The sequence below is a fragment of the Alternaria ventricosa genome (genome assembly GCF_023758065.1).
Source record: "Alternaria ventricosa strain BMP 2768 chromosome Unknown scaffold_15, whole genome shotgun sequence".
NCBI classification, from domain to species: domain Eukaryota; kingdom Fungi; phylum Ascomycota; class Dothideomycetes; order Pleosporales; family Pleosporaceae; genus Alternaria; species Alternaria ventricosa.
The window spans coordinates 199,815-226,563 of NW_026055695.1; the positions used below are offsets into that span (position 1 = coordinate 199,815).

Genomic DNA, 26,749 nt, shown 5'->3' on the forward strand with positions numbered 1-26,749 from the left:
GTGACGGTAATGGCAACGGCGTGGGTAGCGGTGACGTGCGAGAAGATGGAAGCGGCCAGGAAGGAAAACGTGTCGGGTGTCGTGGAAGAGAGCTGGGCCTGCGGCTCTGTAGGCAGGACACGAGGGAAGGCAGGGCCACAGCTGCTCACCTGGAGTGAGGCTTAGGTGAGTGAAGGCGGAGGCTCGAGAGGACGACGCCAGCTGCGGCTCGAGACTGATCGACACTTGCGGACAGGGCGCAAGGTTAGCGCAGCACCCGTGGACCCAAACGACGGCGCCTAAATGATGCAGCTGCAGGGCTCAGAGCGACGTGTCCATGGGAACAGGACACAGCTATCGCAGTGAAGATGTCGTCGCAACAGGAAATACTAAGATGCAAAGACAGACGTGTTTGGTGGGTGGGTGAGCGAGGAAGATTGCGAAAGGCGACAGAATGGGCGTGCGTCGCAGCCCAGGTGCAGCAATCGCGCCCGTCGCACCTACCTCGTCCAAACTGCAGGGATTATCCGCTAGCCTGCAATTGGTAGGCCCTCTAACGCTCCTGCCCCGGTCCGCCTGGGTCATGCCCCCAGTGCAGAGGAACAGCTGTCGAGGCATGCGCACGACGACCTGCTGCGCTGACGACTTGCTGCATGTCCGATTCATGTATATCAAGTTGCGACCATGGCCAGCGACGGATCAAGCGGGTGCCTGTTGCGCCCCCCATCTCTGTCGACGACTAGGTCTCACAGGTTCGTCGAATGAACGGCACTAGCGCTTGGCTGGGACCCGCCAAATCTTCCGCACTTCTGGTGGCAGGACGAACCATGTGCTCTGCTCGTCTTCCCTCCTCCCCGCTCGGCCGGTCTAAGCGTCGCTCTCATCTTGCAGTCGTTCATGATCTTATATTGTGTTTGAGCACTGTGGCAGCTCTACTATGCAGCGCCTGGTGTGCGTGTCGACGACTGTTCGGTTTCATCCCAAACGTCAGGAAGCCCTGTGGCTTGGATGGCGCCATGCCATCTGCCTGATGTGCGAGGGTACGGCTGCTTTTTCCACTACCATCGCTCACTAGCCGCTTTAGCTGTCATCTGCGCCAGGCGGTGATCAGGGCAATAACGCCTTCAATTCAAATCATCTCGTCCATTTTCCCTATCAAGGACACATGGCAGCCCCATGGATGCAAAATGCCAATCGCACAATTTCTCATTCGCCATGTATATGAATATCAAGATGAGTATAGAATCCTTCATATACCATCGCCACGGAAAGCCGTGGAAGTCGACGCCTTGTACTCGTCCTCCAGGTCGCTGGTGATCGGCCACCCGTTGCCCTAAAAGATGGTGAAGGACTAGTCATCCACATCTCGCACTAAAGCGCCGGACGCTATGGCACAGGACTATGGGCCTCCACCCCGTTCCGAACCAACAACGCCGCTGTCAAAGCAGTCACCTTGCCCTCCCTCATACGCCCTCCATCCCTGACACTGCTTTTTCTTGACATCTCCGCATCCAGAGCTGCCTGTCCATCACCTACCCATCCAAGAGGCCACCTCCTCTCACGCAAGTCTCGCTTGCTCCGCCACTGCCCCTTCCGTCTCTGGTTCGCGTCGATCCTTGGCGGAAAGCCCCCCTGCAGTCCCATGTCAGTCCCATGGATTGGGCATGATCGCCAGGGAACAATGAAGCCGGAAGCCAGCCAATAGCATCCAGCGTTTGACACGTTTCTGCTCCCCCCACCGCTGCTTTGTCTTGCAGTTCAACTTCGGCCTTTCTTGCGTTCATTTCTTGCGTTCGCGATGAAGAAACAATCTAGCATACAACGTGTCGCGTCGCGCCTCGTGATCCACAGCGTTCCGTCATTGGCCTGATACGTCACAACGGCCTATCAACAGTTTCGTGCACGCTTAGTGAGACGACTTGTAACCACCATCATCGATGCATCGGAATTGCATCGAACTTAAACACGGCCAGATGCCTTTCTTTACTACTTCGGGCCATTCTTCACAGTCCTTGCGACAGACGAAATTCGGTGAAGGGCATGAACTGAGTGGTGTCTTCGGGCTATATGGAGGCTCGCGACCACGCTCCAAGAGAGGAGCAACTCTCACGATGAGTCCGTGCGCTTATCCTCAGCTCACGTCCATCGATCGCGACCAACCGTCTATGTTTATTTTTTGCTACTATCTATGCGCAACGGTTGCTATGAGAAGACAGCGCACCCACACCCGATTCAAGGGGAAACTGGAAAGAGGCCCTGAAGTCTGCACGGCCTTTAGATCTTGAGACTGTAGATCGTTAAGACAATGCAGACTTCTTAGCTTTCTCTTTGGTAACTGTACTGCGAAGATAAATGTCCAGTTTTTCCCTTGAATGGGGTGCGCCCAATTCGATATCGGGTTGATCTTCATCGTCACGTACTTCTCTCAAATCGACAACCTTGTCATCACTCTGTACGTCTCCTCTATGCTTCAGGAATACATGAGAACGCTCGATGGCCCCCTTTCTCTTTGCCCCCGAAACTGCGCATTCACTCTACATGATAGTTAAAGACCGCGTTACCTGCCACGATGTGAAGGTTTGATGTGGAATCAGCGAAATGATGCCGCCGCGGATCCGATGAAGAAAGCCCTTCGATGGGTTGTAAAGTTTAGGCACATGACGAAGTTCAGGTCCGCCCGATAACCTTCTGCAAGTTTATCAGACTCGTGTTGAGGCATGGGTAGGTGCGGATCGCATCGCATTCTGGAAACGCTTAAACTTTGCGGCGGTTTTCTGACGTGCAGAACATCCAAACCTAAGAAGCGGCCTGCGTGAGATTTACATGTTCGAGCTTTCATGTCAACAACTGTAAGCGCGTGAAGTCGTCATTCCCTAATTGGCACTGTATGAATGCGACGGCACTGGGTAATTATATGGTTCGCCGTAGTCACAAAGCACATGACACGTGAAGACGCATACGTGGGGTCGTTTGACGGAGTCTGATTTGGCTTGCTGTCGAGAGATCCCCCACTATGATACATCTGATCTCCAGCTATGCCCATTCTATGCTTTCGTGACTTATCGATACAAAGGAGATGTCGATTCGCGAAGGGCAGTCGCTTATTTCTGGCCGAGAGATGATGCGCGCTCGTCTTCGAGCTTCTGGTAGAAGGCGTCACGGTGACGGACGGCGGGGACGTGGTAGCCTTGGATAGTAAGTATAGGCGTAAGAAAGATTTTCGAGGATAGGAAGCGCAGTCGCATCGCCTGTGACTGATTCACGTACCGTACCACCAGCCGTAGCCGGCAGTGAGGCCAAGACCTGTGACTGCTGTTAGCCAATGTCCAAAGCTGACGCGCGCATTGCTACAGAGCTCTTTGAGCCGCGGAAATAGCAGACATGCACTGCCCGGTTTCTACGCACCCATAGCGACAGAGAGGTCGAGCACGACCTGTCGTCGGAGCATCTGCAGTCCAGTCATTAGCATCCAGCGCACTACGGCCCAAGGCACTCAATGGCAGCACCTACGCCGGTAATCGGTTTGACAGCCATTGCGGAGTTGAGTTCGGGAGAGCGGAGAGTTTTGGGGCGCGGGTGCGGTTTGCGGGAGCTGGTGGATGTCGTCGGCGGCTCTCTGAAGGTGTGGTGGTTCGACGGGAGAACGCAGTGCTGCTGACGTAAGGCAGGCGTCCTAGCGTCCCGCGCCTTGGAAGCTCCCGACCCAACTGAAGAATAACGGCAGCAGGCAGGTGAAAGGAACAATACCATCGAATAAGAAACAATACGCGCCTGCACGTCCGCTCCCATCGCGAGGGCACCCTTTCGCAACCGATGCGCCCTCTCACTCCCGTCTGCGCCCTTACCCACCGATAGAGACGTGCCCGGAACCACCATCGCGTGCGCAACCTCCTCCCACGGCGTACCCTCCCACCGGATCCGCGACCACGAGCAGCATATGCCAGGCATCATACTATCCCCCAGCGCCAGCAGCGAGGGCGCAATCGCAGGCATGAAGCGGGCACATGATGCGGACCATGCGCCGACGTACGGAGAGCCGCACCCCAAGAAGCGACAAGTTGTACGGGCGCTGCACCACACGCAGCCGATCCAGCACATTGCCGACCCCATCAGCGCCGAGCACGACGTCTTTGGCGAGAGCAAAGACTTCTTCGACCAGCAGCTGCGGCGCGCAATCGCCATCCAATGTAAAGGCATCGGCTTCGAGAGCGCGCGTCCGGACGCGTTGGAGGAGTTCCGGGCGCTGGTTGATTCCTGTATGGCTTCACCTTGCGACAGAGACTGGCCGCGAGTTCCCACTGCAGTTTTCCAGACTGACCCGTCACAGACATGACCAACTTTCTAACACAAGTACGCACGTCTATGATCAGCGCGCGACGCACCGAAACAGTCGCACACGACTGGATCTACGCCCTCACATCCGCCGGCCTACGCGGCTCTGCGCCCCTCGAACAACATTTCGACACAGGCGAGATCCCGCCGTCTATCTTACAGCCCTACTTTGCCCCCCCCGCGCCTCCAGAAGCTCCGCCGCCCGACACCGAGTCATTGCTAGGTCCTGGACTCTCCGGCAAGGCGGACAAAGAAACGCGTCCATATATACCAAAACACTTCCCTGGCTTCCCTTCGAAACACACATACACAGCGACGCCCGTCTTCACAAAACGCGAGAATGATCCGCGCAAAATCAGGGAGAAGGCGACAGAAGAGGGCATCCTTGCCGAGCAGAGTCTGCGAAAACTCATGGCGGCGCAAAAGGCAGGCGTGCAGAAGCAGAATGTTGGCAAGCGGAAGCGCAGTAGGCGCATGAAAGAGAGCGACCAACTGTGGCAAGCCGCCATGACCGACCTGCTAGACGAGGAGAACCAGCGAGAGAAGGAGGAAGAGCGGCGGCAAGCTCAAATGGACGAAGACGACGATGATTACAACACGCATCAAGACGCTCCAATACGGCAGCCCACCGCCGATCGTAACGTCAATCTGGAAGAAGGCGTACACGTCAACTACGACCAAAAGTACTGGAGAAAATCCGCGACGGGCGTCTCATAGTTCGTCACAGCCGGTCAATGGCGGCGACACCTTCAGAAAAAAGTCGTTTTACTAGCATTTTGATAGCGAGGCGTTTGGGTACCTGCATTTCGGCCGCGGGGCTTCGAGATACGTTTTAGGCATTAAGGCGGCGTTGATTGTCTATATTTTTTTTTTCGTTGCAAGTTGTACTATAGTCTTCTACACAGCGTAGCTGCAAGCTGCACAAGGTTTGGTCAATGCGAAATCATCATTAATCCATTCTATCGAGCTCATACACAGATTGGATCTATTCCTGGAATCCTTAGCAAGATCTCATAGTTGAAAATTACATTTATAACAATCATTTCTCTGGTGTAAACAGCCACCTCATGCGTGATGTTGTGTAGGGCCGTGAGTGGTGACTTGATCTCATCGCTCAACCATCGCACCTTCCTGCTTCGCCTTCCACTCCTCCCACGCCGTAGTACCCACAGTCAAGCCTCCTGGACACCTATAATCTCATCAGCCACATGTTCAATCTGATACACCAACTCCCAATCCTTGATCCCAGTGCCAAGACCTCGTCCCTTCCACCTCACTCTCCCACCACTCACTTTCTCAACAAGTGAACCAGCGGCTCACATATTATCTGCGGCCCAGCGCCCTTCTTCTTCGGCGCCTCAACGTTGCATTTATACTGCACGAGTTCCTTTAGCGCGCAGTCGCTCAGATTGACCGGTGGATTCCGTCGTTTGCCCGACGGCAGAGTGTTGATCGAGACTTCCAAGTCCGTCACCGGGATTGTGGAGATTGGTGGCGCCATTGCGCGGGGGAAGGGATATTGAAAGAGTAGGGTTGTGTTTTGGGAAGGATTGGAGAGGATCAAGGGGTGATCTGCATGGGAAATGGAAATGAACGGTGATGGGGCGAAGAGGTTGGGGGAGAAGTTGTTGATGGAAGTTGAGGTCGAGGACCTGAGCTCGGTATGGAATATCGACACAAGCTCGATGCGCGAGGTGAGCGATGTTAACGAAAATACAGCTGTTCAAGTCTCTACGTGAGTTCATGGTGCAGGAAGACGCTATGTACGTTTATTCTTCACAACTCACACAATCTTTTCTCTCCAAACCTACTCTCGCGATTTACAAATTGATACTGATTCCATCCAGAGCCAACAACACAAACACCGCCCAACCCTCTCATTTCAACATACCAGAAATCGACCGCCTAATGCTAAACTCATCCTCACCAATCCTCGAAATCATCTCTCCACCGCCAACCCATCACGCCTCAGGAGCAGGAAAAACCTCACTCATCTACCTCATCATCGCCCACGCCATCCTCCCCCTCAGCTTTTCTTCCACCCCTCTCCACGGCCAAGAAAGCGCCATCATACTCTTCGACCCACTACACCACTTCAGCATCCCCCGCCTAGTAGCCGTCATGCTCACCCTCCTCGAAACCCACCTCGCTACAACCTCACATCCAATCACCACCACCCACAAAGCCTCCATGAAATCCGCCATCAAAACCGCCCTCCCCCACCTCCACATCTTCCACCCCACCTCCTGGCCCACGCTCCTATCCACCCTCGACACGCTACCAGCCTACCTCCTCAACCCCGGTCCGCAGCACAAGAGCCTGCACCGACGTATCCAGTCCGTCATCCTCGAAGACATCGATGCGTTCGTGTGGTCGATACGGAATACCAGTACTACTGTGTCTAGCTCCTCGAATAGTCTTGGAACGGCATCGGCACAGCTTACCGCCCGCGTTGCGAAGCTGGGTAAGCTACTCTCCTGTGCTACGGTATTGACGTCGCAGTCTAACTTGCTGTCATCGTACCGGCCGGCGTTGCCTATGTCGTGGCCTCAGGGTATGCCTGTTACAAGATTAGCAGTTCGGCGAGTGGATGTGCTCAAGTTTGCTCCGGGGATTAGTGTGGAAGATGCCGAGAGGGAGAGGGCGCAGCGGTGGGAGGTGGTAAGTCGAGGCCGGTTTGAGTGCTGGAGGGTTGGTGTGGGGGCGAGGGACAGCGAGGGGTTTGTTTTCAGGGTAGGGAAGGGGGTTGAGGTGGAGAGGGAGGGTGGGAGGTGATGCGTGGTATTTCATGAAGGAGTCTGGCGTTTGCAACGGCTTGGGATGATACCCTTTAGAACATGATTCAACGACATGTTGGACTGGTAGGTGTTTCAAATCGGTAGTATGATATACCAGACTACAAATATTCCTTTTGCTCTTTACACATATCGTATACCCCATCCCCACATCATTTCCCTATCCCAAGCCACCCAGGCTCCGGCGCCATCCAAGCCTCGATCATACAATAACACCCATCTAAGCGTCCCTCCCCCAAAGCCCCTTCCTCCTCCCCCGATCCTCCCTCGCCTCCCTCCTCCTACTCCCCCACTTCCTCCTCATAACCTCATGCTCCCTTTCCACCCTCTCCGCCTTCTCCCCATTCCTAGCCACCATGCCCACAAAAAACTGACTACAACCAAACCTCTCCGCCAGCTTAACCCTCGTCCACGTATCCGGATCCGCACTCCTCAACCGCCTTATCTCAGCGATATCCTCCTCGGTCAGATGATACGTCTTCTCGTACGGCTTCCGCAGCGGCGCAGGCAAGCTCGCAGAGGGGCGCGGCGGCAGAAACGCTTCTGAGGCGAGCGGCGTGCCGGGCGCGGCGATGGGCGAGGATTGCCGCGTGTGCGCTAGTTTGGTTGCGTATTGCTGTGCGGCTGCGTAGAGCGTTCTCCGCTTATCTTCCTTGGGCAGGAACTTGAGCGGCGTGTGGTATACATTCGGCGCCGAGGACGGGGGGTTGAAAATCAATGTAGGCGCTGTGCGGTCGGGGGTGTAGGATGGGGCTTCGGGGAGTGCGAGCAGTTTTCTGTGTCGCCGGGTTGTGGATTCGAAGCGGCATTGCGTGAGGGGGAGGAGCAACGGTGGAGTCCGTTGCGACGGACAGGCTCGGAGGAGGGATTTACATGTTGACATTGTGGAATTGGCGTGTGTGTGTGGGTTGGCGTGCCTGCCTGTGGTGCACGCGTTGTTGGCACGGTGCTGGCCGTTTCCTGGGTGGAGCGATGCCGAACTTTTTTAGTTGTTCCGCGCCGGGGTGGTCAAAGCTGGGCGGGATCCTGTCTTCCCACCCCCAGACTACCGCCGGCACATAATCAGGGTATAGTATCTTTCATAAGATTTCAACATGCTGCAGCTTGCGATAATTAACAAGCATCAATGATGACGCAAAACCGTGAATCTGTCATCTCATCAAGCCAGGGTCAACTGAGAAGCACACTGCTGAATGGGTATTTATTTCTTGTTGGTAGCAAACCATCTAAGTATTTACGGGAACAAGACCGACGATGTTACTCATAGTGCGGCATTCTACTCGCGCTTCATCTCTCCTGCGACGTAGTGCAAGTAGGCTCCTAGCAGCTTGGTGCCCTCGATATAGTTCCTCTTGTCCAGCTTCTCGTTGATCGAGTGAGCCGCATCAGTCGAGCTGCCCATTGGCAGCAACAGGACGTTCTTGCCAAGCTCTTCCTGGAAGGTCAATGTAACGGGAATGCTACCGCCCTCCCGAGTCATGTCTGGCTTTACACCAAAGACACGCTCGACAGCCTTGGCAGCAGCAGTGTAGTTAGGGTGGTTGGGGTCCTCGACCCACCACTTTCCGCAGTGTACCACGCTGAACTTCATCGTGTTCTTCGACTTCAGCTTAGCGAACTCGTCGTTGACGTGCTTCTCAACCAGTTTGGTGACTGGGTCAATCTCCATGTTGGGTACTGTGCGGATGGAGAACTTTCCGATAACCTTTGCTGGGATAACGGTCTTTGCTCCCTCGGAGTAGAAAGCACCCTCAATACCGTGGAGGGATAATGAAGGGTATCGCATCTTGTGCTTCAGCGCTTCCTCCTTGCTGTCGTGGATCGTTACTGCACCACCTAGTGATTCCCTCAGACCGTCCATGGTGAAGGCGATGGGTGGGTAAAGTGCGGCTTCCTCGTCAGTAAGGGGAGCGACGAGATCGTCGACGCCCTTGATGAGGATCTTGCCATCGGGGTCGACGAACGAGTTCATGATGCGAACCAAGTCGGTCATGGGCTCGTGTGTCATTCCACCGTAGACACCGGAGTGTAGATCTTGACCAGGGCCGGAAACTTCAACTTGGTAGTAGTTGCATCCGCGGACACCGTATGTCAGGCATGGCTTCTCAGTTCCTAGCCAGTAGTTATCCGAGATGCAGACAACGTCGACGTCCTTGAAGAACTTCTTGGCCTCGGCGCGGATGGTGTCGTCCAGACCTTCTGATCCGTTCTCTTCCATACCCTCGAAGCACATGACTAGGTTCACTGGTAGCTCTACACCGGCCTTCTGGTGGGCCTCGATGGCGTTCAACCAGCCAAGAACCGGACCCTTGTCATCTGTGCTACCGCGTCCGTACATGCGGTCCTTGTCATCGATGCTCAGGGTGAAGGGGTCGGTCGCCCAGCCGTCGGACTTGTTCGCGGGCTGCACGTCGTAGTGACCGTAAACGAGGACGTTGAGCTTCTTTGGGTCGTTTCCGTAGCGTCCGAGAAGGCACGGTGGGAGGTCAAGGTGCTCGCGACCAGGCTGCTTTCCGAGCTCGCGGAGCTCAACTTCACCACCGAGTGCCTTGATCTGGTCGGCCAACCAGTGGCCCATCTGCATTTGAAGTCAGTCATACATTCAGATATGCATCTGGAATCTTGACCCCGGACACAGACTCGACTGCATGCTTGTTTGGGATTGTCTGTCATACCTTGACTACATCAGGTCTCCTCTGGTCTTCAGAGCTGATACTAGGAATAGCGACCGCCTCCCTCAGCCTCTCAATAAAGTTTCCCTGCAAGGCATCCACCTGCTTGAAGTACGGGTCGAGGTGTGCCATCTTGTTGAACGGGTGGTACAGATATGGCCAGGCGGCGTTGGGAATTCGTTCGGGCGTGTATTGGTCGCAGCGGATAGGCGTAGCGACGAGTCTCGGTGAGGGCGAGAAGTGGAAGCTTCGTGGATGACAGAAGAGGCTTCTATGAGTGGCTGTGGCGCTTATTCGCGGTCTACAGGCTGAGATGAATCGGGCAGGTGCTCGTTGCTCAAGGGCAAATTGGGTGGGGAGGGGCAAGCGGGGCATGATTGAGAGGGCACAGGGCAAACGCGCGAACGCCAACCACAGCGTCGGTCAAGTCAAGCCTGTCAAGCTTCCGACGAGTGGATCAGCTGGCCCAAGCTTGCCTAGGGAAGCATGCACGAAATGTTCCCTGCATATTCTCGCGCATGCCTCGGTCTTCAGTCATCGTTGGCATCCTAACTCATACGAGGAAGAATCTGAACAAGCGTGCAGCCTACATGGCGGTGAAAATACGCAGACTAGAAGAACTAGCGTCAATGTAGGCTCCAAGGTGGTCAGATTTCCATTGAGTGAAGTGAGTCCATCACCCTGTACATCTTACAATTTGAAGCAAACCCTGCAAGCAGGTATGGATAATGAGCTACAACAGATCGCTATGCAGTGACGATGCAAATGCTACAAGGCTCGCGAACGAAAGACACGAAACATACAGGTATCAAGACGAAAGGGTAAAACTGACATCGCAACATGTATCCTCCATCGTTAACAGCAAGAGATCGTCCATGGTCAATAACCGACAAATTGGTACCGCAAACATTGATATCCATCACTCGTTCATCATTCTTTTCTAGGTCCGGCTCTGTGTCGGACTGAGATCATCCCCAGCGGCTTGGGCGTCAGCTGAAGTACCGTCCTCGAAGACGGGGACAGTGAAAGTCATGCCTCCAGCCTGGACGGACTGTGAAGATTGACTGGTAGTCTGTTCCGTAGACGTCGACTGCGATGTGGAGCTTGAGAAGTTCTGCCCAAAGGTGCTGGAAGATCCAGAGGAAAAGTCCTGCTGGGAGTAGTGCTGGGGCGCAGAGCTCTCGTCCCCATGTGCGAAAGAACGATCACTGGAACTCGGTCGCACGTCTGGTGCAGGGTCGCTGCTAGCAAAGTCTTTCTCGACAACGCTTGGGAAAGATCCGGGGATGCCCTGATCGTTCGACCCATCAAGTCCAAACGAAGTGCCAGTCTTCTCTTCCCCGGCAATTGAATGCTCAGGAAGTGCACGCATTGGTGGGTTTGGGTGCTCGTCTTTCTTCAGGTGCTCGAATTCGATCAGGGATGACCGCCGTAACTGGTCAAGCTTCTCCTCAGGATTCTTAAGAGTTCACAGTCAGCTCAATATTGAAAGAGGAAAAGGTGGAACTGGAACATACCCATTCGGTCTGATCAGGTACTCCTGTGGCAGAAGGTAGCTCGCCTGTCTGGTTCCTCTCTTCGCCCCAGAACATTGGACGACGAACCGGCGCAGGTGTTACAGGAAGACTCGGTCGCTCCACTGCGGACGGGAAGTCGGTGAGGACTAAGCTCTCACGGCGTTGCTTGCGATCCAATATAGGCGAACTAATGTCGTCCGTGCCTGTGGTCTGTTGTAGCGACTGGTTCTTACCCCGTATTCCACTCAGATCCGATATGGCACGAACATAGCTGTCGATGCCTGGAACATTATCCCAGGCGTTGCCGCTGTTGTTCTGGTAAGACTGGCAACCTTGGTCAGTAGAACTCGAGAAAAGATCTTCGACGGGATTCTTAACCTTTTCCGCTGCGACTGGAGCTACTCTCTCGCTCTCCTCGAAGTGTGTGGTTGAGAAAGCATGTGTCGGCGACATTACCTGAGGGGTTGGCTGTGGTGACAAGTCCTCGGCAAACACACGCGTCGGCTTAGGTCTATCCGCCTCTTGCTCCCATGGGAAGATAGGCTTGGGCGCTTCCCTGGTTTCTGGAACTTGGTACCACATGTCTCGCGGCGCATCGGGATAGGCTCGCGGTGCCTTGAAGAGCGATCGGCTATCACTGAAGGCATACGTTTGCGTAGGGAAGTTGGCAGCTTCGGGTCTCGATGACGCTGGTGGCTCGAACCTGGACTTGTCAGCTGTTACCCAGGGATCTCGATGTGAAAAGAGCGTACTTGGTGGCGTCCCATTGCATCTCGGGCGCAGAGAACTTGCGTTGTTCGACCGTGGGGGTTGGTTCTATCACACCTTGGTCAATATTCTGAATCTCATCTTCAAATTCGGTCATGGGAGGCTCGGTCGTAACGGCGGAGGCTTCGAGAGGGGCAGGAGTAGAGGAAGAAAGCATGGAGTCACCAAGAGTGCTCTTTCCCTCACCAGCTCGTTGGCCCTTCGGCTTGTGCAGATGCCTTTGATGCACCGCCCACCATCGCGCTACCAGTTCTCCATAGACACCCTTCCCACCCGCATGTTGGGCCATCCAGGGCTTGTTCTTGCCGATAAAGTGGACCGCGGCGATGTCGCGCTTGTAGTGGCGGTATGCGGGCTCCCATTGGTACTCGGCATTTGGCGTACAGTTGTAGGTAAACTTCAATCGCTGCCACGGACGGTGTTCGAAGTACTGGTTCAGTAAGCCTTGGTCTGCGCCATCGAAGCTGTCACCAGTCGCTGCCATGGTCTGTAGTGCCCAGTACTCGCCCATATCTGGCTTGATGACCATGACACCACTGTTGAAAGCATCGGGCCAGCCAATGTCTGGAGCGGCAGCAAATGACGCCTCAATGTCGAATAGCTCGTCCAACGCCTTCAGAGCTACCACGTCTGCGTCGAGGTACACGAGCTTGCGGAACTGAGTCTGTCTCCACAGAGCAATCTTTGTGAAGGCAAAGGCCAGATCGGGTCGCCCCATGACATAGAGGTTCGCGGGACTAGAGTTCCGTATGCGCTCGACGGGAATCAGGTAGTCGTAGAGCGTCTTGAGCTCTGAAATGGTATCAGCTGAAAGCGTCTCCATCGTGACGAGCACGGCAAGCTTCTTGGTGGTGCCGGCATCGCGCAGAGAGTTTGCAAGAACAACTGCGCCTGGTAGGTAGGAATCGCTCATAAGAAGCTGCACGATTGATCAGCTCGCGTGCGTGGTACTACTTGCATGTTGCTCACCGTGATGTACGCATCTTCCAGTGGTTGTGCCATCTTGTCGACGGTGAAGGATAGAGAAAGGTGGAGGGCAAGTGGGCGGCGGGTGAGGCCTGGGGAGATGGGTCTAGAGTAGAGTAGAGCGCGGAGCTTCGATACGGGTTGTGGTAGTTTCCCCGCAGCCAGCGAATGTGTCGAGGGAGGCGCTGATCTGCAGTGCAAGTGGTACCGACGCGAGCAGCGGTAAACTGCAGCACGGCAATTCTAAGTACTTCACGCGGTAACAGCAAGCACGCGCTTTCACGCCAGCTCGACCCTCTGCGCTGTCAGAGTCCCTTCTTCACTCCTTCGGGCAAAGCGCCTGCAGTATCTGTTGAGAGATTGTTTGCACACAACAAACCATGGGCCCACGAGCTTAAGGGAGCTTGGGCCAAACCTCGAAGCTCCCCGAGGCCATGACGCATGAACCCGCCCGCTAGTGAGCCGTTCTTTCATCATCGCACGCGCACCCGCCGCCCTGCTTTCCCTCTGCTTGCTTTTGACTATAGCTGCTACTATCTCTGCATGCATGCGGTGTGCAGCTGTACCCTCTTAATCTCAACAACGTCTTTCGGTGCTACTTGCTAACCGACAATTGCTATTCGCCCATGTGCGCCACCAATTGTCCCCGCAGCCAGCACACCTCATTTCGGCTAGCAAAGCCGTGATACTGCCCAACAAGACAACTCATGTGCCTTGAGAGGACCCTGGACGGTGTCTGGCCAGTGCCCTGCGTTTGGGTTTCTCGCAGCAACTTGGCTGATTATAAGGCTTCACGCTGCCAAAGGCGCGTTTGAGGTTGGGCATGGACAGCGTGATGGGGAAATTTCCTGACCGCCATCTCGACACAGTAAAAGCTACCCAACTGTCGTCCACCTTGGGTAAGCCTTGGCAAAGACTGACATGAGTCGATATCGTAGGCGCATCCGCTGTGTACACTGTCAAGCGAAATCACCACCTGGGCTTCGAGTAGCTGTCAAACAACGTCCAACTTGCAGCTGCAAAACCCTCAGCATGTTCACATAAGCTCAGGGTTCAATCGTCGTCCCAGGTCCCACCGTCGGAGAGAGCAGTGAGACCGATTGGTTTCTGGGATCTGGGATGGACCAACGAAGATTAGCGAGTGCCCTAGCTCCGATCGATGACAGCATTCATACCAGCCATGCGGTTTTCCCCCAGTAGTTGCAGAGTACCTAAGTATTATCTCTGCTGTAGTTCGGTGGGTCCATCACATGTAGTCGTCTGAACAGTTTCCCGTTTTTCTTCTCAAAACTTCGTCCTACTAATTACAGCAACCACCGCATGTGTGAGAGATGTCGAAACCACGAGTGATCTACTGGTTCCGGACCGATTTAAGACTCCACGATTCTCCAGCTCTCAAAGCCGCGTTGGATCTCAAGCCAGAGTGTCTCTATCCTATATGGACCTGGGATCCGCACTACGTCTATCGCGCTCGAGTAGGCCCCAATCGCTGGCAGTATCTCCTGGATTGTCAAAACGATCTCTCCAGGTCGATAACCAAGCTCAACCCAAAGTCAAAACTCTTCCTTATTCGTGAAGCACCACAAACGTTATTACCCAAGCTTTTCAAGGCATGGAAGATCACACATCTGGTGTTCGAGAAAGATACCGATGCATATGCAAGAGAGCGGGATGAGAAGGTGACGGAACTTGCAAAGAAAGCCGGAATTGAAGTCATCATAAAGACCGGGAGAACTTTGTACGATCCTGATGAGCTGGTCAAGCATAACCATGGAAAACCCACCATGACCATCAACCAGGTGCAGGCTGCAGGAAAGAAGATCGGATCAATTCCAAGACCTATCCCCGCCCCCAAGTCCCTGCCTGACCCAGGAGAAACGGATCTGAAGTTTGATCAAGAGAAGCCAGAAAGCGCGCCAGACATCAACGCGATTCAAAGACACGGCGACGAAGCTTCGTACTCTGCTCTCGCAGGACCCAACGGTGACTTCGCAGTACCGACAATGGAAGAGCTAGGCCTGAAACCTGCAACAACCTCGCACCGCGGCGGCGAAACGGTAGCACTACAAGCCCTCGACAAAATCATAGCAAACACAGACTACACAGCAACATTCGAGAAGCCAAAAACCGCCCCCACCGATTTCTCGCCCCAATCCACAACCCTCCTCTCCCCCCACATGCACTTCGGCTCCCTGAGCTGCCGCCTCTTCTACTGGCGCGCCCAAGACGTGGTCGACGCGTACAAAGGAAAAGCCTCACAACCCCCAACCAGCCTAACAGGCCAACTCCTCTTCCGCGACATGTACTTTGGCGCACAAGCAGGCCTAGGCTACTCCTTCGGCCAAACATACAACAACCCACACTGTCGCTTCATCCCCTGGCACCTCCCCTCTAAAATCGACACCAGCACCAATCTCATCACCGGCGAGTATCTCGTCGACAACGCAGACGCGGAATCGCATTTCCAGCGCTGGAAACACGGTCGAACGGGATTCCCGTGGATCGACGCGCTCATGCGCCAACTCGCCCAGGAAGGCTGGATCCACCACCTCGGTCGCCACGCCGTCGCCTGCTTCCTCACAAGGGGCGGGTGCTACATCGACTGGGAGCGCGGCGCCGAGGTCTTTGAAGAATGGCTCATTGACCATGAAGCTGCGTGTAACATCGGGAACTGGCAGTGGTTGTCTTGTACAGCGTTCTTCGCGCAGTTCTACCGGTGCTACTCCCCTATCGCGTTTCCCCAGAAATGGGATAAAGACGGCGCCTTCGTGCGAAAGTACGTCCCTGAACTAGCGCACTTCGACAAAAAGTATATCTACGAGCCGTGGAAAGCGCCGATTGCGGATCAGAAGAAGTGGGGGTGTTTGGTCAAGGGTGATGGGTCGGAGGAGGAGGAGGCAGGCAACGACGGTAAGATGAAAGTTTACCCCAAGCCGATGTTTGATTTTGCAAAAAGGAGGGAGATTTGTATCCAGGGAATGAAGAACGCGTATCACATCAACCTCTACGGGAACTCGCCAAAGGTGCTTGATGGGACGTGGCGCAAGCTCTTTGAGGATAACGCGGAGGGCCCGACGGAAGGGGGTAAAGGGCCGCCGGGCGCGATGGTGAAGGAGGAGGATGTTGGAGATGCGGAGGGGCATGAAGAGGATACGCATGTGGATGAGCCGCCGAGTCCAAAGCAGGCGAAGAAGATGGCGGTGAGGAGTGAGAAGAAAGCGGGACATAAGAGGGAAGCGAGTCAGGGAACGCTGGACGGAATGGTGACGAGGAAGAAGAAGAAGGATGGGGAGGTTTTTCCTAATGAGACGCACTTCGGATAGCAGAATCTTGAGGAATGAATCCGTTCGTCGCGGCTACCGCGATGGGATGAGCGAGTAGCAATGTATCTAATCTTCTCTCCTCAAATAAAGCAATGGGGTATCACAAACACCTATCATCACCTCCACTCCCTACGCACTCGCTATCCTCCCCGCCCCAACAACCGTCCAAAACGCCTCCTCCCTCTTCTCCCTCTCCCCTTTACTCCCCCTCGAATCGCCCAACCCCCTCTCTTCCGCATTGACATCAGCCTCGAACTCAATACGCACAAAAATCGGTATCTCAAGCAGATCCTCATCTTCGTCCAGCTCATCCTCGCCGCCTAGCTCGCTAAGGAAGCCAGGGATAACTTCGATAGCCACACTAGTCCAATTCCGTCCTTTATCCCATATCTTTCCCGCTTCAATTTGTCCCGTCTCGGCGTTGATGGTTGAGCGGCGGGGCATGGGTGCGGGACCCGAAGCGAGCGCGTCGTCCCAGACGTCGGTATTGGCGCCGACTTCGAATTGAGGGCATAGTATCGTTACGCGGGACTGTACTTTGCCGGGTGTGGTGCTTGAGGTAGCGAGCGTGACTTGTATAGGATCGAAGAGCGGGTTGCTGACGTGGAGGAGGAAGTGCGTTGCGATGCCCGGACGGAGGGTGTTGTAGTTGAAAGGAGGTTGTGGGGCGGGCATAGAGCCGGGGACTGGTGGCACGGCTGGGTTGGGGGGTAGTGCGCGGATGCTGAGCCGTGGGATGTGGTTTAGTGCTAGGAGCTTGATCTTGTATCGTGTTGATGTTATCTTGGACTCTGGCTTGGATAGGATGTGTCGACAGGACCGGCATCGTTTTGATCGCTTTGTGCAGAGGAGGGTGGGTATCGGCCGGAGCTCGTTGTCGAACTGCATATGAGGATCTAGTTGTGCGAGCTTCTGGGCAGGCGACAACGTACTGCCCCAACCGTCTCGTTTGATGCGCTCGATCGCTGCGTTGTCCGCGGCGGGGTCGTGGATGACCAGGCCTTCTAACTCCGACGCTGCCTCTCGCATGGGCGTTGGCTTGTTGCGCTTCTGCTTCTTTGCTGTGTTCGTTGAATATAGATTCATGATTCGGGAATAGGCCGAGGGCGAGGAGAAGTTCATCTCGAGAGGATTTGCTGGTGTCTGGGAGTCCAGCTGCGCCTTGTAAAAAGCACCCAGGTTCGAGAATAGATCGTCGCGTGTCGGTGGTTCATACTGTTCAACATCTACAGTTGTAGAATCACTGGAAGGAGATAGCGGATTCCTTGAGTCTCTCTGCCGACCCTCGAGCTCCTTGCGCCTCTCGCGCTCCTTGTCGCGCTCTTTCGCGGTCGGTATCGGCTTCCCTCCATTCGCTATCCGTGCAATCTGCGAATACACGCCTGTATGCTTCTCGAACTCTATGCCCGTCTCGATCGTACTCCAATGACAGTACGGACACGCGAGTATGTGTCGGTCTGGCACTCCTTGGTCCGCGTCAGGGTTGTCGAGAAGGTTGACTATGAGCGGCGAGATGCACACGGGGCAATTGAAACAATTGCGTGTGCACCGGTTTCCATCGCTCTTAACCACGGAGCTCGGTACTTCGAACAGGCAGTTTGGGCAGTACCAGTTCAGCGTCTCCTCTATCACGCATCGCGGACACCGTATTTGCAGGCAGTCTTCGCAGTACAGGAGGTGTTCGAGCGGGTATAGGGCGTAGTTGGAACGCGGGTTCCTTGGATCCAGGGTCTCTTCGTCGTCGTCAAAGGCAGCGAGGACGTGCGTCGTGCGTTTCGTAGAGGTCGTCGTGTTGTTGTCGAAGCAGTCGCAGGCGTAGTACGTGTACGGAAAAGCTTGCGCCATGGCGAAATAGCGAGTTCAAGAATAACGTTCGAAGCTGACTGGGTGCTTCTTCCCCACCAGTCGTCCGGATTGGCAGAGACGTGGTGCTGGTGATGGGCTTCTGGAGGGCGGAGGTAGATCTCGGTGGAGCCAAACGCCGATTGGCGCAGCAGCTCCAGGGTCTTGACGTATTGCTTTCTCATCCTCTCTCTCGCGCGCCGCCCGTTTTCACGTCGTTCATACCGCCATTGTACGGTCAATTCGTCTTCTACTGGCACCATGGCATCCTTTTCGATCCGCGCTTTCATCCCACCACTAAAGCGACGATGTTTGCCCCTCCAAACCACCCGACGGTATGCGGTACAAGCACCCGGCGCTCCAATGATGGAGATATTCAGTGGCCAACAGAAGTGGTTACAGAAGGAAAGAGCCGCAGCAGACAAAGAAAACAGCAGAGGTGTAGACTACCTCAGAGACGAGGTGGCATCAAGACTGTGTGAGCGAGTATTAGTATGATGCTCCCCACTCTAGACATGGACAGCGACTAACGACCACAGGATATAAATCGGCATTTCCCCAAAGTCCTCGATCTCGGTGCAAACGCATGCAATTTATCCCGCGCACTTACTCTACCCTCCGAAGACGCCCCAGACAAAGGCCCTCGATCCAAGCGAATCGGCACCATCACAGCCGCAGACTCGTCGGAAGCGCTCTTATACCGCGACGCCGATCTGCCCTTCAACAAGGAAATCGACATCGTACGCGAGGTCCTGTCGACATCGGAGCTATTACCATACGAAGCGAACTCTTTCGACGCCGTCTTGAGCAGCCTAAGTCTACATTGGATCAATGACTTGCCATCAGTGTTGGCGCAAGTGAACAACATTCTGAAGCCAGATGCTCCATTCATAGGCGTCATGATGGGAGGAGACAGCCTTTACGAGCTCCGTACGTCTCTGCAACTAGCAGAGTTGGACCGAAGAGGTGGTGTCTCAACGCATACCTCGCCACTGGCGGACGTCAAAGATGTGGGTGGACTGCTACAAAAAGCCGGCTTCAATCTCCTCACCGTGGACGTGGATGATATCGTAGTCGACTATCCCGATACCTTCTCGTTGATGAAGGACCTGCAAGCCATGGGCGAGTCCAACGCTGTGCTTGCACGAGAGAAGGGGCCAATCCAGAGGGACGTACTCCTGGCTGCTGAAGCTATATACAAGGAACTTCATGGCAATGAGGATGGTACACTTCCAGCCACTTTCAGGTTGATCTACATGATTGGTTGGAAACCTAGTCCTACTCAAGCTAAGCCGCTTGAGCGGGGGACGGGTATGTTCAGTATCAAGGACCATTTAGAGAAGAACGGTAAGCCTGGTGGAGACAAGGAATAGAAATCAAACGATGATTAGCTTTACCACAGCTCGTCATCTGAAACGAGTAGTCGAAAGTACGTCCGGCATCGAAACGATACGGCAGAAACTGAGCATCTTCACGAGAGATTAGCAATCTCAATTCGGACGCCACATCCTGTAGTTCTGCTACAAAACTTCGTATATATCTAATAATCTATAGATAGCTCGGTCTCCCAACGACCTCATCGACCTCCATCAAAGGATGATATATTGCATGACTATGTCGCTCCGCCTATTCAGCTTGTGATCAGACTTCCTGAACGCATCCTCTCAAGTTCACTCCTCATCCCGTCCCGCTATCTCGACGATGAGAATAGTCCGCGTCTTCCCGCACTAACGAACCTCATAATCAGGTGTCTTCGAGCCCTCTCCTTCCTCCTCGTCGATAGCGTTTGCCTGATTGACGCCAAGGTCAGCGGCAGCAGCAGCGCGAGCAGGACCGAGAGCAGGACGCAATCCATTGACCATCTTTCCACCGCCTGTAGAGGCTTTGGCGGGAGGCAAGGCTGGGAAATCGGAGAAACCAGCCTGTTCCTCACCCTGCACATCCTCCACACACTCACGCGCCATATGGCCTTCCCCGCCACACTTGTAGCAAACAAACGGCTCTTTCGCCTTCGCCTTGCTCCGCTCAGATTGCGGCTTCTCCTCCGGACAGTTGCGCGCGATATGCCCGTTCTCGCCACATTCGAAGCAGACGGGTGGGGGGCGCTTGTCTGTTGCTTTGTTGAGAAGACCGGTGATGATTGCGGGTTTGGCGGTGGATTGCGAAGCTGGGCAGAAGCGGGAAAGATGGCCGGTTCCTTTGCAGGTGTAGCAGATTGGACCGGTGCGCTGCGAGGGCTTCTTGTATGTGACTCCGTTGGTGATGGCGGACTCAGCAGCAGTCGCCGTGGTGCAGTTGCGTGCAATGTGGCCTTCGCCACCGCATTTGTGGCAGGTGAACGGTGTGTAGGTTTTGCTGACATACTTCTTATCCTGCTTGGCTGTAAGAGCGGGAATGTTCCCTGCCACGCAGTTCGCATCAGCCTTAACATTGTTGAATTGACCTGCGGCGGCCTTGCCCTTCTGCTGAGACCTATCACTGAACTTCGTGTAGGGACGACGGCCAGCGCGGATGTCCTCGACATACTTGATGGCCCAGATCACACGCCGATCCTTCGTATCGCGATAGTACTCTTCGCTGACCTTCACACGCGAGGCGATGTATTTCTGCAAAGCACCGTCCAGCGCCTTTCCAAAGGCCTCATTCGTATCCGCAAGTTCTAAATATGGCTCATAGCTGCAAGTCCACGGCTTCGCCATCTCATCGACAATACAGCGAATCGCGCAGTCGTACAGCGCCGGGATCGCATTCTGGTATTGCTTAATCTCATCCACAGTGGGAAGGGTATGATAGAACTTGCTCTTCAGTCGACCGAAAATCCGCTTCTTCAAGGAATCGTATTCGAGAAATTCGCAGTGTTTGTACATGACGATCAAGGCATCGGAGTTGAGTGCCTCGAACGTAGACGTGTCGATGGGATCACGCTCGCCAGCTTGTATGTACTTGTAGATCCAACGGATGGCATCTTTTGAGCCGTTAGGAATGGTTAAGACGGTGGCTCGTTCTTCGATGAGCTTCTTCCGGGCTACGGGGGAGAAGTGTGCTAGCAGATTCACGGATGCACTCTCGAGACCGATGTAGCGGTTATTGTCGGGGCCGATGACGATGTTTGCTTTTGGGCCCTTCCTGAAGCTGGGGTAGTTAGGATACTTTGAATATCACATTGGGGGTTTCCTAGGATGAACTTACTCAGCGAGCTGCTTTGGCGTAAGCTGGTTCGTCTTAGGCGGAGGCATGCGCCCGGGATTGGTCATCGTTGTCATGTTGACAGATCCTTCTTAATCCAAGCTTGTCCTAACTGCTGTAAGTAATATGTCTAGCAATCTGAGCGCAGTGTGGTGGAGAGATAGGTCGATGGACTAAGCCTGTGAAGCCCTTACAAGGTTATGTATAAGGTAGTGAGGGGTTGACTTACTTCAAACGCGGTTGAGTTGGCGACGAATAGGCTAGGTGGGGAGAAGAGAGTATCAGAGCATGGCTAAGGCTTATGTAGTGTGGAGTGTTTCTGTGGGCCTGTGCTGGAAGAACAGTGAACGAATCATCACGTGAGAACTATTTAAGTAGTGAAGTCGCAACCACCTTTACTTCGGTGAAGGGACCACTCGTTGTTCCTGCATGGATCTCACCCCCTAGACCGGCACAAGTTGCTTCTTAGTGGCTTCACTCTTAGAACGCACAGCTGACCAGAATACAGCATCGCTGACCGTGGGACTATATTGTTGACTGGCATATGGTCAACTCGTAAGATCGCTGATGTCACAAGCACCAGAGAGCAACACTGCTTCAATCCGAATAATGAGGAATCTTCGCTTCTCAATACTGTGTCTAATCAAACTTGCAAACATTTGCGTGCTCTTGACATGCCGCGAAAAGAACAGAATGATGAAAATCCATACCAAAGTAGACGTGAATCCGACTTGGTGAGTTGGGATGGAGCAGTCGCGCTAGTTGGCCAGTCGTGTACTTCACCACCTGAGGCAACCGCGCCTGCTCCCTGTACTGTTGAACTACCCGCGCAAGCACCAAGACCGACTTCTTCACCACCACCGCCATAATGCATTGTCGCAGTATCGACGTTGGACTCCATTCCCAATTCGATATCGAAAAACTGCCTGAATATCGCCCAGCTCCTCGCGGTAACTCCAGCTTCACCCCGGAATCTGTCGATGAAAAGACGTCGACTTGCAGCGTCTACGTCCCAGCTTTACCAGGCAGTACCTTCTGGATCGAATATGCTGTGTCGCCGCCAGTCCCCGAAGGGCACTACTTCCTGTTCAAGTTGTACATCAACGGCGCACACGTCGTGAGCTGGTCGACGGGCAAGGACGAGGAATGGCAGGGCAAAACTATGTTCGGTCTATTCGAGAGCCCCGGAGATGGCGGCGATAGGAAGAAGTTCGAGAAGCGAGTGCTCTGCTTTACAACAAAAGATGACGTGAATGTATTCGACGAGACCGCGCGTGTCGAGATAAGAGTACATCGAGCACACAGACGAAAGCGAGTCGAACGACAGGCAGAAGAGTACAGGGAAACGGAGCACGCAAAGACTGAGACTGGAATAGGGTAGGCGCCCAACGTGAGACCCACGCACTATACTGACTTTGACAGTCTTGTGAACGCTGGGCCTGCGGGACCACAGCATCCGAAGCGCTTTTACAAGTTCGCCCTCATCGATCCCATCGATCAGCCTTTTGCGACATTTCGGTACTACTGCCGCAGCTGGGATCAACTGCGCGAGTTGGGGCTGCTTGATCAAAATCGTGGTGGTGCTGGCGAAGAGAACGACCTCCCTGTGATAGAGCCGAACGAAGGTGGTGGTACCGATGAAGCCATCCAGGGCATAAGGGCCTGTAGCGCCATGAGCAGGGATTCGGAAGATGTCTTTCAGGACTGTAAAGAGAACTTTGATGGACGAGCCGCGAGTGCTACAGGCATACGAGGACAGACCAGGAGTTCGTCAAGCCCTACTCGATCCACATCCGCGGGGAGGCGAAAACCCTCTACCCACAGAGCGTCACTACGTCTGGTGAGCGATAAAGAGCAGCCACGCGCCTACATCCCACGCGGTGCACCAGGCCCGAAGGCAGACTTGCCAGTTGAGCATGTAGGCGAGAATGCACAACAGCGCCATGGCATTGTCCGTACACCAACCCCGTTCTACCGGCTCTCGATACCACCTTCTATCAGACTTGGGCCTCCAGACCCAGCTTCACGGCCTCTTCCTACAGTTCCCATCAAAAACGACTTCGAGACATCCACGTCATACCATCCGCATCCTGCGTATCCTCTAGACGACTGGACTGTGCGCACTCCCAGCCCCGTCAAATCGGTTCGGGACGGCATATCCACTCCACCGCCGTTCAAGCGCAGAGAGCAAGGCCGGTCGGCTTCTGCATTGATGAGCGTGATTGCATCTGCTTGGAAACGTCGAGGATCACAGACGCCGGATGGATCGCTGCGAACAGACGCTACGGAAGATGCGCAGAGGTTGCTGTGATGTTGGGGGCGTGATAGAGCCGCGGTGGGCAGTGTAGTAGCAAGGGCGCTGAAGCGGGCACTTTGAAATCGCGCGATCGAAGCTCTGGCTGGAGGTTGAAAGATCGATGGCTTGTTCATGAGAGCTTCTGATGTTGCTGTACGCTACCTAATCGACATATTAGATGTCATGAGGTCAGGACGCGTAAGATGAAACGTGGGACGATTGCCGATCGGCACGATGATGCAAGGCACCACGCCGTGATTCGCTCCTCCACAACCCCGCAAACTGCAGCTACCTCGAGCTTCCATCCCAGCTGACAGCTCCAACACTGTTGCGTGCTTCATGCTTCTTTGCGTATACAATAGCCAATAACTCATGATTTCGTCATTATAGCGTCGAGCATATTCTTTTGGTATCGATCTTGCGGCGATAGTCCCTGAACTACACCATGCGGCTCTTTACTGTCGCAGCTGCGGCGCTCCTAGCAAGCGTGGCAGATGCGTCGTCTCTCCAACCACCCGTCCTTCCGTTGATCGTGCGGAACCCATATTTGAGCACATGGCTGCAAAACGCAAGGGAAGAGCCATGGAGCAAATGGCCCATGTTCTGGACTGGGTCTGAGGTCGGCTTCAGTGTCATGGCGTCTGTCCCTGGCACCAACGAAGTCTACCCTTTACTCGGCCGACCTCATGATTCTCTGGAGCAAAAGGACAAGGAGTAGGGTTACTTCAATCTCTCGGAGCGCAACCATTGCTAATTCCTACCCGCACTAGTTACGCGATAGCATACCCCATATACCGGGGTGCTAAATACGACGCGTCGACCACCAACCTTACGTACTCTATACCCGCACCCGATGCACTCCGCTCATCGAAAGACGTCGAGATCACCTTGTCATTCCTCTCACCCATTACACCGACCTCGACTTTGCGCCAGACCATACCAGCAGCATACCTGTCTATACACGTAGAAGGGACGTTCGACGTCAACATATACGTGGACGTGAATGGACAATGGGTCAGCGGCAAGAGGGAGAGCCTCATAGAATGGGGCTTGTTCCAGCATGTAGCGCCTGGTCTGAACGACAAGTTGAAGACGTGGCAACTCAAGCGGCAGGTCGAGCAGCTCTTCACAGAGACAAACGATCAGCCCGAGTGGGGTCAGCTGCACTTTACTGGGCCAGTCGATGCGCGCCATGAATCGGGCACATCCGCGCTCTTGCGCCAGCGATTCGCTCGAACCGGAACGTTGCAGAACGAGGTCGATGGGAACTTCCGCGCCGTCATGGATGAAGAGCCCGTGTTTGCGTTTGCGAAAGCCTTCAAGCTGGCAAACTCGTCCACTACTTCTCCCAAATCCAGCAGCAACAGCGACAGCGTACTGTTTACGATAACCCACATCCAGGATCCAGTGACACAGTATGCATCTGCTCGCGGTCTCACGTTCATGCGGCCATTGTGGAAGTCTTGGTTCCCCCAAGATGACAAGCTCATTCAATTCCACTACGGCGATTTTGCAATGGCCAAAAGCCTCGCTGGCAACTACTCGGAGCAGCTGCGCATCGATGCCTACCAATCTGGCTCGACGAACTACGTGGACATTGTTGCCTTGTCTGCACGACAAGTCATGGGTGCCACGAGCTTCTCCGGAACCAAAGACAACCCGTTGCTCTTCCTAAAGGAGATCTCCTCCAACGGCAACAGTCAAACGGTTGATGTCATCTTCCCGGCTTTCCCGTTCTTCCTGTACACGCAGCCTAGGTGGTTGGCATATCTGTTAGAGCCACTTCTGGAACACCAGCTGTCCGGCCAGTATCCCAACAAGTACTCGATGCATGACCTTGGCGCACATTTCCCTAATTTGACAGGACACGCCGATGGGCGGGACGAGTATATGCCTGTTGAAGAGTGTGGCGATATGCTGATCATGGGTCTGGCACTGGTCAACTCGTTAAGCTACAACTCCGACGCACAAGCTCAGTCCATCTGGTCAGCAATCGGCAACGACGCAGATCGTAGTGTTGATGCAATCAACGCATTCTCTCTGAACGGCGTCGGATTGCACGACGGAGTTGACTACATCGATGAGACTTGGGGCGGAAGCACCAAAGGCATTGACCAAGCGAAGAAGTGGCTGGAAGGCAGCTATGACCTGTGGAAGCAATGGACGGGCTATCTTGTCGAAGACGCTCTTGAGCCTCACAACCAGCGTAAGTATTGATTCGCGATAATTCGAAATGCAAACTAACTAGTATCACAGTCTGCACCGATGATTTCGCTGGCTGGCTGCCACTTCAAACAAATCTTGCCTTGAAGGGCATCGTCGGCATCAAAGCCTTTAGTGAAATCGCTGACCTCATGGATCGACCCGGCGACGCAAAGCACTACCGCAACATCTCCGAGACATACATCAAGAAGTGGCAAGATTACGGCATGTCGCGCGATGGCACACATGCCAAACTCGCCTACGACTGGTACGGCAGCTGGACCACTCTATACTCGCTTTACGCCGATGCCGTACTCTGCTTCCACCCCACCATCACAAACTCGTCCTCCCTATCACCAGAACAGCCAGATTACGTATCCGGAAACGATGAAGCGCAGCGACCCTTATCACCCTCCAAACACTCCTCCAGCCGCTCACCCATCACCTCCGATTTCATCCCCGACAAAATCTACAACCTCCAGAGTGACTGGTACTCCACGGTGATGCAGAAATACGGCCTACCCCTGGACTCTCGCCATCTTTACACCAAGTCCGATTGGGAATTTGAAGCTGCTGCCGTGGCGAATAAGAAGGTGCGCTCCGAGATTCTTGATCGCGTGGCGCTTTGGTTGAATGAGACGGTTACGGATCGCCCGTTTACGGATCTTTATGTTACAGAGGGGGATGGGGGCTTTCCTGGGCCGTGGTTCTTTGCGAGACCGGTTGTTGGGGGGCACTTTGCGTTTTTGACGCTCGAGAGGGCTTGTGGTGGTGGGGGGAAGTAGATGGGGGAGGTTGGTGGGTGGGTGTAAGTGCGTGTAGAGGGCAGTCTGCGGTGAAGAGATTGGATGTTAGATGTATGCGACTATTC

At 54.4% G+C, this 26,749-nt stretch overlaps 10 protein-coding genes across 10 annotated transcripts; 5 read left to right on the forward strand and 5 right to left on the reverse strand.

The window, feature by feature from the left end:
• Positions 1-3,916: 3,916 nt before the first annotated feature.
• Positions 3,917-5,028, forward strand: J4E93_007986 (uncharacterized protein; the record flags this gene model as incomplete). The annotated part of the gene is made up of 2 exons (XM_049345889.1): positions 3,917-4,235; positions 4,307-5,028. The coding sequence occupies 2 exons, from the start codon at positions 3,917-3,919 to the stop codon at positions 5,026-5,028; spliced, it is 1,041 nt and encodes a 346-aa protein (XP_049196822.1).
• Positions 5,029-7,326: 2,298 nt separating this feature from the next.
• Positions 7,327-7,989, reverse strand: J4E93_007987 (uncharacterized protein; the record flags this gene model as incomplete). The annotated part of the gene is made up of 1 exon (XM_049345890.1): positions 7,327-7,989. One exon carries the CDS (start codon positions 7,987-7,989, stop codon positions 7,327-7,329), a length of 663 nt encoding a protein of 220 aa, XP_049196823.1.
• A 393-nt stretch (positions 7,990-8,382) lies between these two features.
• On the reverse strand, positions 8,383-9,910 carry DUG1 (Cys-Gly metallodipeptidase; the record flags this gene model as incomplete). The annotated part of the gene is made up of 2 exons (XM_049345891.1): positions 8,383-9,684; positions 9,782-9,910. The coding sequence occupies 2 exons, from the start codon at positions 9,908-9,910 to the stop codon at positions 8,383-8,385; spliced, it is 1,431 nt and encodes a 476-aa protein (XP_049196824.1).
• Positions 9,911-10,718: 808 nt separating this feature from the next.
• J4E93_007989 (uncharacterized protein) lies at positions 10,719-13,065 on the reverse strand (the record flags this gene model as incomplete). Its single annotated transcript, XM_049345892.1, has 4 exons — positions 10,719-11,237; positions 11,296-11,998; positions 12,048-12,982; positions 13,033-13,065. The coding sequence occupies 4 exons, from the start codon at positions 13,063-13,065 to the stop codon at positions 10,719-10,721; spliced, it is 2,190 nt and encodes a 729-aa protein (XP_049196825.1).
• Positions 13,066-14,360: 1,295 nt separating this feature from the next.
• On the forward strand, positions 14,361-16,352 carry J4E93_007990 (uncharacterized protein; the record flags this gene model as incomplete). Its single annotated transcript, XM_049345893.1, has 1 exon — positions 14,361-16,352. The coding sequence occupies one exon, from the start codon at positions 14,361-14,363 to the stop codon at positions 16,350-16,352; it is 1,992 nt and encodes a 663-aa protein (XP_049196826.1).
• A 129-nt stretch (positions 16,353-16,481) lies between these two features.
• J4E93_007991 (uncharacterized protein) lies at positions 16,482-18,197 on the reverse strand (the record flags this gene model as incomplete). Its single annotated transcript, XM_049345894.1, has 1 exon — positions 16,482-18,197. One exon carries the CDS (start codon positions 18,195-18,197, stop codon positions 16,482-16,484), a length of 1,716 nt encoding a protein of 571 aa, XP_049196827.1.
• A 360-nt stretch (positions 18,198-18,557) lies between these two features.
• J4E93_007992 (uncharacterized protein) lies at positions 18,558-19,567 on the forward strand (the record flags this gene model as incomplete). Its single annotated transcript, XM_049345895.1, has 2 exons — positions 18,558-18,686; positions 18,734-19,567. The coding sequence occupies 2 exons, from the start codon at positions 18,558-18,560 to the stop codon at positions 19,565-19,567; spliced, it is 963 nt and encodes a 320-aa protein (XP_049196828.1).
• A 354-nt stretch (positions 19,568-19,921) lies between these two features.
• J4E93_007993 (uncharacterized protein) lies at positions 19,922-21,448 on the reverse strand (the record flags this gene model as incomplete). Its single annotated transcript, XM_049345896.1, has 2 exons — positions 19,922-21,326; positions 21,384-21,448. The coding sequence occupies 2 exons, from the start codon at positions 21,446-21,448 to the stop codon at positions 19,922-19,924; spliced, it is 1,470 nt and encodes a 489-aa protein (XP_049196829.1).
• An 800-nt stretch (positions 21,449-22,248) lies between these two features.
• J4E93_007994 (uncharacterized protein) lies at positions 22,249-23,691 on the forward strand (the record flags this gene model as incomplete). Its single annotated transcript, XM_049345897.1, has 2 exons — positions 22,249-22,757; positions 22,803-23,691. The coding sequence occupies 2 exons, from the start codon at positions 22,249-22,251 to the stop codon at positions 23,689-23,691; spliced, it is 1,398 nt and encodes a 465-aa protein (XP_049196830.1).
• A 430-nt stretch (positions 23,692-24,121) lies between these two features.
• On the forward strand, positions 24,122-26,663 carry J4E93_007995 (uncharacterized protein; the record flags this gene model as incomplete). Its single annotated transcript, XM_049345898.1, has 3 exons — positions 24,122-24,390; positions 24,447-25,882; positions 25,933-26,663. The coding sequence occupies 3 exons, from the start codon at positions 24,122-24,124 to the stop codon at positions 26,661-26,663; spliced, it is 2,436 nt and encodes an 811-aa protein (XP_049196831.1).
• Between the last annotated feature and the right edge of the window lie 86 nt (positions 26,664-26,749).